At 38.7% G+C, this 14,326-nt stretch overlaps 1 protein-coding gene across 1 annotated transcript; it reads right to left on the reverse strand.

Annotated features, from left to right (window-relative positions):
* Window positions 1–2,086: 2,086 nt before the first annotated feature.
* Window positions 2,087–6,712, reverse strand: LOC121481030 (olfactory receptor 11H1-like). The gene is made up of 4 exons (XM_041737997.1): window positions 6,703–6,712; window positions 5,317–5,394; window positions 3,629–4,611; window positions 2,087–2,236 (listed from the first exon to the last, which is right to left on the reverse strand). The coding sequence occupies exons 1-4, from the start codon at window positions 6,710–6,712 to the stop codon at window positions 2,087–2,089; spliced, it is 1,221 nt and encodes a 406-aa protein (XP_041593931.1).
* Between the last annotated feature and the right edge of the window lie 7,614 nt (window positions 6,713–14,326).

A 14,326-nucleotide genomic window follows, 5' to 3' on the forward strand; every position in this document is an offset into this window, starting at 1 on the left:
TGCTATTTATTTGGATATAAATATTTGCTTGAATATCAACCTCCTAAAATGGCATCCTTGAGAAGAGGGTCTAGTTCTTAATTTCCATCACTGTATTTTCTTATTTTATTCCCAATACATGTGTGGCAGAGTGTGTTACATGCATACTTATTATCCATTTCTCTTATCTTCCTGCCTAATACAATCTCAGTTCTATTCTGGAGGCAAGGTACCCAGTTTGAAAAATCAAATGTTGTAGCCTCCTTTACATAGGGGTCATTGTAGCACACTTCTGTTCAATCAAAATTGCAGGTGTAATAGAGTGGCCTCCTTCCTGCTGTCTGCAGCTCCAGCTGCTGTCTTAGGATAACAAGGTGGTTTGAGGATGAAAATATATACTAAAAAGGACTTACCAAAAGCCATGAGAGCTTGAGTCCCTGATGCCATCTTGAAACTGCCTTCCTCTGGACTGCCATAAACTATCTCTAGAAGTGTATGTGTGAGGGAAAAAGAAAACAACCCAAACACTTTGTATAAGTTGCTGTTACTTGGAACTCTTATACACAGCCGAATCCAAGTCTAATATTTACAATTCTGGGTTCCTGGATAGACCTTGAGTTTCAAATAGTTATCCAAATATTTGTTACATAAATCATATGTAATTTGCGTAGTTATTGCCTTAATCATAAAGAATTTCCTATAAGTATATTTCTCCAAATGCATGCCTCCTCTACAGCACTCATTTATTAGATAAATCCAGGCTTTTGACCTGCAATGCCATGCAGTTCGTAAGGCAGCTACATAGAACATGGCCATAGTTTCTAGGAGAGAAGGTGCTGGCACAGCGAAATTCTTACTGATACTGAAGTCAGCGGAACTAGTTCCTTCACTTACACCTGTAGCCTTAAACAACATGCTTGGTTTCTTTGAATCTCATCTCTGCAAAAAGTATGAGAATGTCTACCCTAACTCTATCACAGAATTTGTGAGGATGAATTGAGAGAGTATGTCACAGTGTTTTGTAAATGATAAAGAACTTTCCAAGTAAAAAGTATTAGTATTAACTGACATCATTTGCATACATACTACGTATAAGATTCTATTCTGATTAACCTCATTTATTCATCACAGCCATTCTGTGAGGAAAGCATTATCATTAGCTCTGGTTTATAGATTTAAAAAGCAAGCAAGCAAGGATTAAGAAAATACGTAAGAAAAATGCATGATTGGTATGATGAAAAAACATTTTAATATATTCATAATCAAATTTATGCAATTGCTAGTCCAAAAATGGGCAAAAAAATTAAAAAAGCATTTCATTCAAGTCAACATGATATGAATTAGAATGTGTCCATTTCAAAAATCACAAATGCAATCTTATCTTTTGAACTGAGTAATCATTTCTCTCCCAGAAAACTGTTCTAAGATAAAAACCCCAGAGGGAAAAATTGATACATGCATATAGTAGTCTTATATCCTGGATTTTCCAGGGGCAGTTTTAGATTAGATGATGAGTCCTAATAATTTTGCAAAACATCATCATGACAAATCTTTATGAAGATTTAATTGAGATATGAATTTTTACAATAAAAGAATGGAAATAACTGTACTATATAACAAAAGGATTGGTGATGGATGGAAGGAGGATCTAAATCCCTGAATAATAATTCTAAGTGGTCATTATCGTGTAGTGGTGGCATTCATTTTTCTCCCAATTCCCCTTGTGGAAATTTCCTTTCCTACATCCTGCAAAAATCAGTTTCAAGCTATGTGGAAGGACAGTCCTCCTTTTAGGAAAATATTGGTCTCACCACATAAAAATGTACAATCCATACATTTAGTTGAATGGAATATTAAAGTTCCCAAAAAGCAATAATTATAAAAACTTGGTATAATACAGGAACAACTTTGATGTTATATTAAATAAAGCACACATATAAATGAAAATGTAAAGTGTATTGATTGTATCACTGTAAAGTGATTGAATTCTGGATGCTTTTCTTCCTTAAAAATTTTCCTTACTGTTATTTTAATACTGTTGCAGCAACTAATAACAATTAATTGCCACTTATTTTTTTTTAACTTAAGTAATTAATTTCAAAGTAGATCATGTCCCTCCATTTTTAGAAGGAAACATTCTATTATCTAAAACCCAATTAATTGACCAATTAAAGTTTTGGTGATCCTTTGTAAAAATATTAACACCCAGAACACCGTATTTCTGAATATTTTGATTGATTGTTGTTAGAATTAGAATCTGCCCCTTAAGGAAAACAAACAACATATGTCTGAATGTCATTAGGCCAGCATAACATTATAGTCCCATAGAAATTTTGGATAATCACTTTAAGGGTTTATTTATCGGAGGTGACCAGATCACCAAAATAATACAGTCAAATAAGGAAAGAACCACAAACAAAGAAGACCTAAACATGGCCAACAAGCACATGAGAAAATGCTCTGCATCACTGGCCATCAGGGAAATACAAATCAAAACCACAATGAGATCCCACCTCACACCAGTGAGAATGGGGAAAATTAACAAGACAGGAAACAGCAAATGTTGGAGAGGATGTGGAGAAAGGGGGACCCTCTTGCACTGTTGGTGGGAATGTGAACTGGTGCAGCCACACTGGAAAACTGTGTGGAGGTTCCTCAAAGAGTTAAAAATAGATCTGCCCTATGACCCAGCAATTGCACTGTTGGGGATTTACCCCAAAGATACAGATGCAGTGAAATGCTGGGGCACCTGCACCCCAATGTTCACAGCAGCAATGTCCACAATAGCCACACTGTGGAAGGAGCCTCGGTGTCCATCAAAAGATGATGAATAGAGAAGCTATGGTCTATGTATACAATGGAATATTCCTCAGCCATTAGAAACGACAAATACCCACCATTTGCTTCGACGTGGATGGACCTGGAGGGTATGATGCTGAGTGAAGTCAGTCAATTGGAGAAGGACAATCATTACATGGTTTCACTCATGAATATAAAAAATAGTAAAAGGGATTATAGGGGAAAGGAGAGAAAACGAGTGGGAAAAATCAGAGAGGGCGACAGACCATGGAAGACTCCTAACTCTGGGAAATGAACTAGGGGTGGTGGAAGGGGAGGTGGGCAGGGGTATGGGGTGACTGGGTGATGGGCACTAAGGGGGACACTTGACGGGATGAGCACTGGGTGTTATATGTTGGCAAATCGAACTCCAATAAAAATATACATATATAAAAAAAGAACCACAAACAGAAAAATTTTTTTCATTTATTTACAATGAAACAACTAAACAACAAAATGATATGATTTAACTGATCCCAGAACTGTTAAATTATCAAGTAGAACACAAAAATTTTTATCACAGAAGAATCGTATAAACTATCCAGAAAACACCCAGATGTGTACATTCTTAGTTCATGTACACTCTGAGTGTCAAACAAGAACCCAATACTTCCATTTAGTTATATAATCTGGCCACTTTACGATTATAGTGGTCCCATAGATGTTTAACTTCATAAACTGATAGTTAATATCACTAGACTTATATTGGAAGATTTGTATAACTGTATAATCCTGATTGCTTTCTGTGAGACTATACTGACCTGGAGCAATCACATAGTACATCTTGGGTTATGTAGCAATGCCCCAGAACTTTCTTCAGGGCTGCCTTTATCTCCTTATTCCGGAGGCTATAGATGAGCGGGTTGAAGAGTGGAGTTACCATAGCATAGAACAAAGTTGCAACTTTCTGTATACCTGCAGAATGCCCAAGTCCTGGGCTCACATACATGACCATCAGAGAGCCATAGAATAGTGATACCACAGCCAAATGAGAACCACAGGTAGAGAAGGCCTTATGTCTCCCAGGGGCTGAAGGCATGCGCAACACAGCTAACAGGACAAGTGTATAGGACCCAAGGATGAAAAGGAAGTTACCAAAGATAACTAATGAGCTTAGACTATAGCAAAGCTGTTGGATTGTTGGGGCAGATGCACATGCCAATGCAAACAGTGGCCCTGGGTCACACACAACATGGTCAATAATGTTGGGACCACAGAAGGGCATCTGAGAGATGAATGCAATGGGGATCAGGAACAACAGAAAACCACAAACCCAGCAGATAATGACCAGTTTGGTAGATAAATGCCTAGTCATGATATTAGGGTAGTGCAAGGGACGGCAGATAGCAAGGTACCGATCAAAGGCCATGATGGCCAAGAGCAAACATTCAGAAGTTCCCAAAGAGAAAAAGAAATAAAATTGGACGAAACATCCAGTAAAGGAGATGGTCTTTTTTTCTGAGAGGAAATTGGCCAACATACTGGGGACTGTAGAAGAGACATACCAGATCTCTAGAAAGGAGAAATTCCCCAGGAACATGTACATGGGACTATGGAGTCTCCCTTCACACCAAATAGCACAAACAATGGCCCCATTCCCTGTTACCGTCAAAGTATACGTTGTAGTGAAGAGTGAGAAGAGGAGGATCTGAATCTTCCACTCACAAGAGAAACCTAGGAGTATAAATTCTCTTACAGAAGCGAAGCTGGAATATGGCTCAGAGACATTCACTGGGTCAGTCATCTGCAAGGGCAAGAGACATACTGTTATCAGGACTAGTTTCAAATGTGCTCCTTTTTCAGAACGAAGAGAAGACAATGAGCATGGTGTCAGTTTTCAAAAGAATCATGGGTTAGGAAGAGAACAAGTCTACTTGTTCTTGGTTATGTGCTCTGAGTTTTGGGCAGAGTAGTAGCGGGCCTGCTTCTGAATCTCTTCTTCATTAATGCTCCCATGACAGAACTAGGGGAGTTAAACTCTCTCTCTCTCTAGAAGAATGTGGGGGAGGAATGGTGTGGGGGAGGGCAGAGGGAGAGGAAGAGAGAGAATCTCAAGCAGACTCCACACCCAGCACACAACCTGAGGCAGGGCTCGATCTGACAGCCCTGAGATCATGACCTAGGCTGAAATCAAGTCATATGCTGAACTGCCCGAGGCGCCCAGGTGCCCCACATTAAACTCATTTTGTAAAGTTTGTTATTTTTGAGCAGGGATGAGGTATGATAATTTCTGGATAGCACATAACACAAAGTTAACACTTAGTACATGTACTAGTTTCCTATCCTAAACCCATTGTAGGGCAATAGATACAGAAAAGAAGGCTTTAATTCTACTCTTATATATCAGTTAAATATATTGCTTAACATAACATGTATGAAAAATAAATGGACAATATTGTAGAGCAAGTTGGCAGTAATTTTAAGCCAATATCTCTCATTTCTATTCCTGTTGCTGTTAGCTTAAGCATCATAAAAATATGATATCATAATGTTACTTACCAGTGCTGACTTTTAATATTTCGGTGTTGCAGTGTCTTCTGTTGGAAGCAGTGACTAAGTTTCCACCTAATCTTTCACCTGTAAAAGTTTGTAAAGTAATAGCTAGGTATGGGACTTTTATTTTTTGAAGCTATTTTCCCCCATAAAATTTGGCAATGATTTTTTTATATGCTTATTTAAATTATATATTGTTTTAAATTAAAAATTTGCAATGGGATCCCTGGGTGGCTCAGCGGTTTAGCGCCTGCCTTCAGCCCAGGGCGTGATCCTGGAGTCACAGGATCTAGTCCCACATCAAGCTCCCTGCATGGAGCCTGCTTCTCCCCCTGCCTGTGTCTCTGCCTCTCTCTGTGTCTCTCATGAATAAATAAGTAAAATCTTTTAAAAATTAAAAAAATTTGCAGCAGAAGACAGAAGTCAAATACTTTTTTTTTTAGTGTTATAAGTAAATGTACTTCATCCCATATTCTCATGGAAAAGGTGCCAGGGATCTGAGTTCCCTGAATATTTTTGCCATTTTGGGACAAGACGCAGGGATGTGAATTCTGAAAATTGTGAGGGCTTACATTTGGGGAAAAACCACAAAATTTTCAAAAGCAATTTTACTTCCAACCTATTGTTCACCCCAGTGCTTGGAAGAGTCTTTAAGACTGATTTGGTGAAAGTTGTCTTTGTGCTTCTTTTAGTAGTATGTCCTATTTTTTAAATGTCCCAAGCCAGGAGCATTAATAAGTCAGCATTAAGAAATTCTGGAATCAAAACAAAACAAAAGAAAAGAAAAAACAAAATCAAACAAACAAAAAAGAAATTCTGGAATGAAAGGCATTGACACAGAGACGTTATGACCTTCTGCAGTGCTCATAGGTAAAGGTATCATCGTTTTGATGTCTACCAAATCTCCATTTCATGAGCCATATATTTCTCTGCCCAGATGGATAAAGAGTATTATTGCTTCACAATAATTAAGAATGCATCTTCTTTACCAAATGTTCTCCTGGGACTTTTCCTCTATAGCATTAGAAAAGTTCTCCTCCAAGACAATGGGTCTTTAAAAAGTTGATGGTTTCATGTTCTCTGAGGAATTAGTACAGGGTGACAACTTCACCAATGTTTTAAAAATTTGCTTGCCTGGGATATGGATTCCAAAAAGCTTCCAGAGGTCACAATTTGAGGAACAATAAATCACAATGTGTCACTCTTGATATGGAGTTCAGGAACACATCTATTTTTAATTTTAAAATTAAATTTATAGGTAGTTAACATATACTTCAATACTGGTTTCTGGAGTAGAATTCAGTGGTTCATCACACACAACACTCAGTGCTCATCATAACTATTAAGTGCCCTCCCTAATACCATCACCCATCTAGCTCATTCCCTACCTACCTTCCTCCATCAACCCTCAGTTTTTTCTTTTTTTAAACTTATTTAATTTTATTTATTTATTTTTGTATATATATTTTTATTGGAGTTCAATTTGCCAACATATAGCATAACACCCAGTGCTCATCCTGTCAAGTGCCCCCCATCACCCAGTCACCCCCACACCCCACCCACCTCCCTTTCTACCACCCCTAGTTCATTTCCCAGAGTTAGGAGTCTCCCATGGTCTGTCTCCCCTTCTGATATTTCCCACTCATTTGTTCTCCTTTCCCCTTTATTCCCTGTCACTATTTTTTATATTCCCCAAATTAATGAGACCACATAATGTTTGTCATTCTCCAACTGACTTATTTCACTCAGCATAATACCCTCCAATTCTGTCCACGTCGAAGCAAATGGTGGGTTTTTGTAGTTTCTAATGGCTGAGGAATATCCCAGTGTATACACAGACCACAGCTTCTCTATCCATCATCTGTCTGTGGACACTGAGGCTCCTTCCACAGGTTGGCTGTTGTGGACATTGCTGCTGTGAACATCGGGGTGCAGGTGTCCCGGCGTCTCACTGCATCTGTATCTTTGGGGTAAATCCTCAGCAGTGCAATTGCTGGGTTGCAGGGCAGATCTATTTTTTAACTCTTTGAGGGGGACCTCCACACAGTTTTCCAGAGTGGCTGCACCAGGTCACATTCCCACCAACAGTGCAGGAGGGTTCCCCTCTCTCCACATCCTCTCCAACATTTGTGGTTTCCTATCTTGTTCATTTTCCCCATTCTCACTGGTGTGAGGTGGGATCTCATGGTGGTTTTGATTTGTATTTCCCTGATGGCCAGTGATGCAGAGCACTTTCTCGTGTGCTTGTTCGTCATGTCTATGTCTTCCTCTGTGAGATTTCTCTTCATGTCTTTTTCCCATTTCATGATTGGATTGTTTGTTTCTTTGCTGTTCAGTTGAATAAGTTCTTTATAGATCTTGGATACTAGCCCTTTATCTGATACGTCATTTGCAAATCTCTTCTCCCATCTGTAGGTTGTCTCTTAGTTTTATTGACTGTATCTTTTGCTGTGCAGAAGCTTTTTATCCTGAGAAAGTCCCAATAGTTCATTTTTCTTTTGTTTCCCTTGCCTTCATGGATGTATCTTGCAAGAAGTTCCTGTGGCCAAGTTCAAAAAGGGAGTTCCCTGTGCTGTCCTCTAGGATTTTGATGGAATCTTGTCTCACATTTAGATCTTTCATCCATTTTGAGTTTACCTTGGTGTCTGGTGTAAGAGAATGGTCTAGTTTCATTCTTCTACATGTGGCTGTCCAATGTTCCCAGCACCATTTATTGAAGAGATGGTCCTTTTTCCAGTGGATAGTCTTTCCTGCTTTGTCGAATATTAGTAGACCATGAGTTGAGGGTCCACTTCTGGATTCTCTATTCTGTTCCATTGATCTATGTGTCTGTTTTTGTGCCAGGCCCACACTGCCTAGATGACCACAGCTTTGTAGTACAACCTGAAATCTGGCATTGTGATGCCCCTGGCTCTGGTTTTCTTTTTCAATATTCTCCTGGCTATTCGGGGTCTTCTCTGATTCCACACAAATCTTAATATAATTTATTCCAACTCTCTGAAGAAAGTCCATGGTATTTTGATAGGGATTGCATTAAACGTGTAAATTGCCCTGGGTAGCATTGATTTTCACATATTAATTCTTTCAATCCCCGAGCATGGATTATTTTTCCATCTCATTGTGTCTTCCTAATTTCTTTCAGAACTGTTCTGTAGTTTTTAGGGTGTAGATCTTTCAAATCCTTCTTAGATTTATTCCTTGGTATCTTATTTTATGCTTATGGGTGCAATTATAAATGGGATTGACTCCTTAATTTCTCTTGCTTCAGTTTTATTGTTAATGTATAGAAATGCCACTGACTTCTGGGCATTGAGTTTGTATCCTGCCACACTGCCGAATTGCTGTATGAGTTCTAGCAACCTTGGGGTGGAGTCTTTTGGGTTTTTTATGTACAGTATCATGTCATCTGCAAGGAGGGAGAGTTTGACTTCTTTGCCAAATCAAATGCCTTTTATTTAGTTTTGTTGTCTGCTTGCTGAGGCTAGGCCTTCTAGTATTATGTTCAATAGGAGTGGTGTGAGTGGACATCCCTGTCATATTCCTGATCTTAGGGGAACAGTGCCCAGTGTTTCCCCATTGAGAATGATATTTGCTGTGGGCTTTTCATAGATGGCTTTTAAGATGCTGAGGAATGTTCCTTTTATCCCTACACTCTGAAGAGTTTTGATCAGGAATGGAGGCTGTATTTTGTCAAATGCTTTCTCTGCATGTATTGAGAGGATCCTATGGTTCTTGTTTGTTCTCTTGTTGATATGATCCATCATATTCATTGCTTTACGAGTGTTGAACCAGGCTTGTATCCCAGGGATAAATGCCACTTGGTCATGGTGAATAATCTTCTTAATGTATTGTTGGATCCTATTGGCTAGTATCTTGTTGAGAATTATTGCATCCATGTTCATCAGGGATATTGGTCTATAATTCTCCTTTTAGGTGGAGTCTTTGTCTGGTTTTGGAAGTAAGGTGATGCTGGCCTCAAAGAATGAGTTTGGAAGTACTCCCATCTCTTTCTATCTTTCCAAACAGCTTTAGTAGAACAGGTATTGCTTCTTCTTTAAACGTTTGATAGAATTCCCCTGGGAAGCCATCTGGCCCTGGACTTTTGTGTCTTGGGAGGTTTTTGATGACTGCTTCAATTTCTTCCCTGGTTGTTGGTCTGTTCAGGTTTTCTAATTCTTCCTGTTCCAGTTTTAGTAGTTTGTGTCTTGAAGAAATGCATCCATTTCTTCTAGATTGCCTAATTTATTGGCATGTAGCTGCTCATAATATGTTTTTAAAATCATTTGCATTTCCTTGGAATTGGTTGTGATCTCTCTTTTTTCAGTTGTGATTTTATTAATTTGAGTCTTTTCTCTATTGTTTTTAAAGGCTGGCTATGGTTTATCTATCTTATTAATTCATTCAAAGAACCAACTCCTGGTTTTGTTGATCTGTTCTACAGTTCTTCTGGTCTCTATCTCACTGAGTTCTGCTCAAATACTTATTAACTCTCTTCTGCTGGGTGTAGGTCTTATTTTCTGGTCTTTCTCCAGTTCCTTTAGGTGCAAGGTTAGCTTGAGCATTTGATTCTTTCCAGTTTTTTGAGGGATGCTTGAATTGCAATGTATTTCCCTCTCAGGACTGCTTTTGCTGTATCCCAAAGATTTTGAATGGTTGTATCTTCATTTTCCTTAGTTTCCATGAATCTTTTCATTCTTCTCTAATTTCCTGGTTGACCCTTTCATCTTTTAGCAGGATGCTCTTTAACCTCCACGTGTTTGAGTTTCTTCCAAATTCTTGTTGTGATTGAGTTCTAGTTTTCAAAGTATTATGGTCTGAAAATTTGCAGGGGACAATCCCAATCTTTGCTATGAGTTGAGACCTGATTTGTGACCCGGTATGTGGTCTATTCTGGAGAAAGTTCCATGTGGACTTGAGAAGAATGTGTATTCAGTTGCATTTGGATGTAAAGTTCTGTAAATATCTGCGAAATCCATCTGGTCCAGGGTATCATTTAAAGCTCCAGTTTCTTTGGAGATGTTGTGCATAGATCTGTCATTGAAAGAAATCGTCATATTGAAGTATCCCAATATTAATGTATTATTCTCTAAATATGTCTTTACTTTGGTTATTAATTGATTGATATACTTGGTAGCTCCCACATTAGGGGCATAAATATTCATGATTGTTAGGTCCTCTTGTTGCATAGACCCTTTAAGTATGATATAGTGTCCCTCTTTATCTCTTACTACAGTCTTTGGGATAAACTTTAATTTATCTGATATGAGGATGGCTACTCCAGCTTTCTTTTGAGGACCATTTGAATAGTAAATGGTTCTCCAACCTTTTATTTTCAGGCTGTAGGTGTCTTTAGGTCTAATGAGTCTCTTGTAGACAGCAAATAGATGGGTCGTGCTTTTTTATCCAGTCTGAAACCCTGCATCTTTGATGAAATCATTAAGCCTATTCATGTTCAGAGTTACTATTGAAAGATATGAATTTTATTTTAATGAAATAATTTTTTATTGGTGTTCAATTTACCAACATACAGAAAAACACCCAGTGCTCATCCCGTCAAGTGCCCCCCCAACACCCAGTCACCCTCACCCCACGCCCTCCTCCCCTTCCACAACCCCTAGTTCATTTCCCAGAGTTAGGAGTCTTTATGTTCTGTCTCCCTTTCTGATATTTCCCACACATTTTTTCTCCCTTCACTTATATTCCCTTTCACTATTATTTATATTCCCCATATGAATGAGAACATACACTGTTTGTGCTTCTCCGATTGACTTATTTCACTCAGCATAATACCCTCCAGTTCCATCCACGCTGAAGCAAATGATGGGTATTTGTCGTTTCTAATGGCTGAGTAATATTCCATTGTATACATAAACCACATCTTCTTTATCCAATCATCTTTTGAAGGACACCGAGGCTCCTTCCACAGTTTGGCTATTGTGGACATTGCTGCTAGAAACATTGGGGTACAGATGTCCTGGCGTTTCATTGCATCTGAATCTTTGGGGTAAATCACCAACAGTGCAATTGTTGGGTCGTAAGGCAGGTCTATTTTTAACTCTTTGAGGAACCTCCACACAGTTTTCCAGAGTGGCTGCACCAGTTCACATTCCCACCAACAGTGCAGGCGGGTTCCCTTTTCTCCACATCCTCTCCAACATTTCTTGTTTCCTGCCTTGTTAATTTTCCCCATTCTCACTGGTGTGAGGTGGTATCTCATTGTGGTTTTGATTTGTATTTCCCTGATGGCAAGTGATGCAGAGCATTTTCTCATGTGCATGTTGCCAATGTCTATGTCTTCCTCTGTGAGATTTCTCTTCATGTCTTTTGCCCATTTCATGATTGGATTGTTTGTTTCTTTGGTGTTGAGCTTAATAAGTTCTTTATAGATTTTGGAAACTAGTCCTTTATCTGATATGTCATTTGCTAATACCTTCTCCTATCTGTAGGTTGTCTTTTAGTTTTGTTGCCTGTATCCTTTGCTGTGCAAAAGCTTCTCATCTTGATGAAGTCCCAATAGTTCATTTTTGCTTTTGTTTCTTTTGCTTTCGTGGATGTATCTTGCAAGAAGTTACTGTGGCCAAGTTCAAAAAGGGTGTTGCTGGTGTTTTCCTCTTGGATTTTGATGGAATCTTGTCTCACATTTAGATCGTTCATCCATTTTGAGTTTATCTTTGTGTCTGGTGTAAGAGAGTGGTCTAGTTTCATTCTTCTGCATGTGGATGTCCAATTTTCCCAGCACCATTTATTGAAGAGACTGTCTTTCTTCCAATGGATAGTCTTTCCTCCTTTATCGAATATGAGTTGACCATAAAGTTCAGGGTCTGCTTCTGGGTTCTCTATCCTATTCCATTGATCTATGTGTCTGTTTTTGTGCCAGTACCACACTGTCTTCATGACCACAGCTTTGCAGTGCAACCTGAAATCTGGCATTGTGATGCCCCCAGATATGGTTTTCTTTTTTAAAATTCCCCTGGCTATTCGGGGTCTTTTCTGATTTCTTCCCAATCCTAAAATAATTTGTTCTAACTCTCTGAAGAAAGTCCATAGTATTTTGATAGGGATTGCATTAAACGTGTAAATTGCCCTGGGTAACATTGACATTTTCACAATATTCATTCTGCCAATCCATGAGCATGGAATATTTTTCCATCTCTTTGTGTCTTCCTCAATTTCTTTCAGAAGTGTTCTATAGTATTTATTTATTTATTTATTTATTTATTTATTTATTTATTTATTTTTTAATAAATTAATTGTTATTGGTGTTCAATTTACCAACGTACAGAATAACACCCAGTGCTCATCCCGTCAAGTGTCCCCCTAAGTGCCCGTCACCCATTCCCCCCACCCCGCCCGCTTCCCCTTCCACCACCCCTAGTTCATTTCCCAGAGTTAGGAGTCCTTATGTTCTGTCTCCCTTCCTGATATTTCCCACACATTAGAAGTGTTCTATAGTTTTTAGGGTATAGATCCTTTACTTCTTTGGTTAGGTTTATTCCTAGGTATCTTATGCTTTTGGCAGCAATTGTAACTGGGATTGACTCCTTAATTTCTCTTTCTTCAGTCTCATTGTTAGTGTATAGAAATGCCATTGATTTCTGGGCATTGATTTTGTATCCTGCCACGGTACCAAATTGCTGTATGAGTTCTAGCAATCTTGGGGTGGAGGCTTTTGGGTTTTCAATGTAGATTTTCATGTCATTGGTGAAGAGGGAGAGTTTGACTTCTTCTTGGCCAATTTGAATGCCTTTAATGTCTTTTTGTTGTCTAATTGCTGAGGCGAGGACTTCCAATACTATGTTGAACAGCAGTGGTGAGAGTGGACATCCCTGTCTTGCTCCTGATCTTAGGGGAAAGGGCCCAGTGCTTCCCCATTGAGAATATTTGCTCTGGGCTTTTCGTAAATGGCTTTTAATGTCGAGGAAAGTTCTCTCTATCCCTACACTCTGAGGAGTTTTGATCAGGAATGCAGGCTGTATTTTGTCAAATGCTTTCTCTGCATCTAATGAGAGGATCATTTGGTTCTTGATTTTTCTCTTGCTGATATGATAAATCACATTGATTGTTTTACGAGTGTTGAACCAGCTTTGTGTCCCGGGGATAAATCCTACTTGGTCATGGTGAATAATTTTCTTAATGTGTTGTTGGATCCTATTGGCTAGTATCTTGTTGAGAATTTTTGCATCCATGTTCATCAGGGATATTGGTCTGTAATTCTCCTTTTTGGTGGGGTCTCTGTCTGGTTTTGGAATTAAGGTGATGCTGGCCTCATAGAACGAATTTGGAAGTACTCCATCTCTTTCTATCTTTCCAAACAGCTTTAGTAGAATAGGTTTGGTTTCTTCTTTAAACGTGTGATAGAATTCCCCAGGGAAGCCATCTGGCCCTGGACTCTTGTGTCTTGGGAGGTGTTTGATGACTGCTTCAATTTCCTCCCTGGTTATTGGCTTGTTCAGGTTTTCTATTTCTTCCTGCTCCAGTTTTGGTAGTTTGTGGCTTTCCAGAAACACGTCCATTTCTTCTAGATTGCTTAATTTATTGGCGTAGAGCTGTTCATAATATGTTTTATAATCGTTTGTATTTCCTTGGTGTTGGTAGTGATCTCTCCTTTCTCACTCATGATTTTATTAATTTGAGTCTTCTCTCTCTTCTTTTTAATAAGGTTGGCTAATGGTTTATCTATCCTATTAATTTGTTCAAAGAACCAACTCCTGGTTCTGTTGATCTGTTCCACAGTTCTTCTGGTCTTGATTTCATTGAGTTCTGCTCGAATTTTAATTAACTCTCTTCTTCTGCTTGGCGTAGGGTCCATCTGCTGTTTTTTCTCTAGCTCCTTTATGTGTAAGGTTAGCTTTTGTATTTGAGTTCTTTCCAGTTTTTGAATGGATGCTTGTATTGCGATGTATTTCCCCCTCAGGACTGCTATTGCTGCATCCCAAAGATTTTGAATGATTGTATCTTCATTCTCATTAGTTTCCATGAATCTTTTTAATTCTTCCTTAATTTCCTGTTGACCCTT

The sequence above is a fragment of the Vulpes lagopus genome, chromosome 23 (genome assembly GCF_018345385.1).
Source record: "Vulpes lagopus strain Blue_001 chromosome 23, ASM1834538v1, whole genome shotgun sequence".
Taxonomy (NCBI): domain Eukaryota; kingdom Metazoa; phylum Chordata; class Mammalia; order Carnivora; family Canidae; genus Vulpes; species Vulpes lagopus.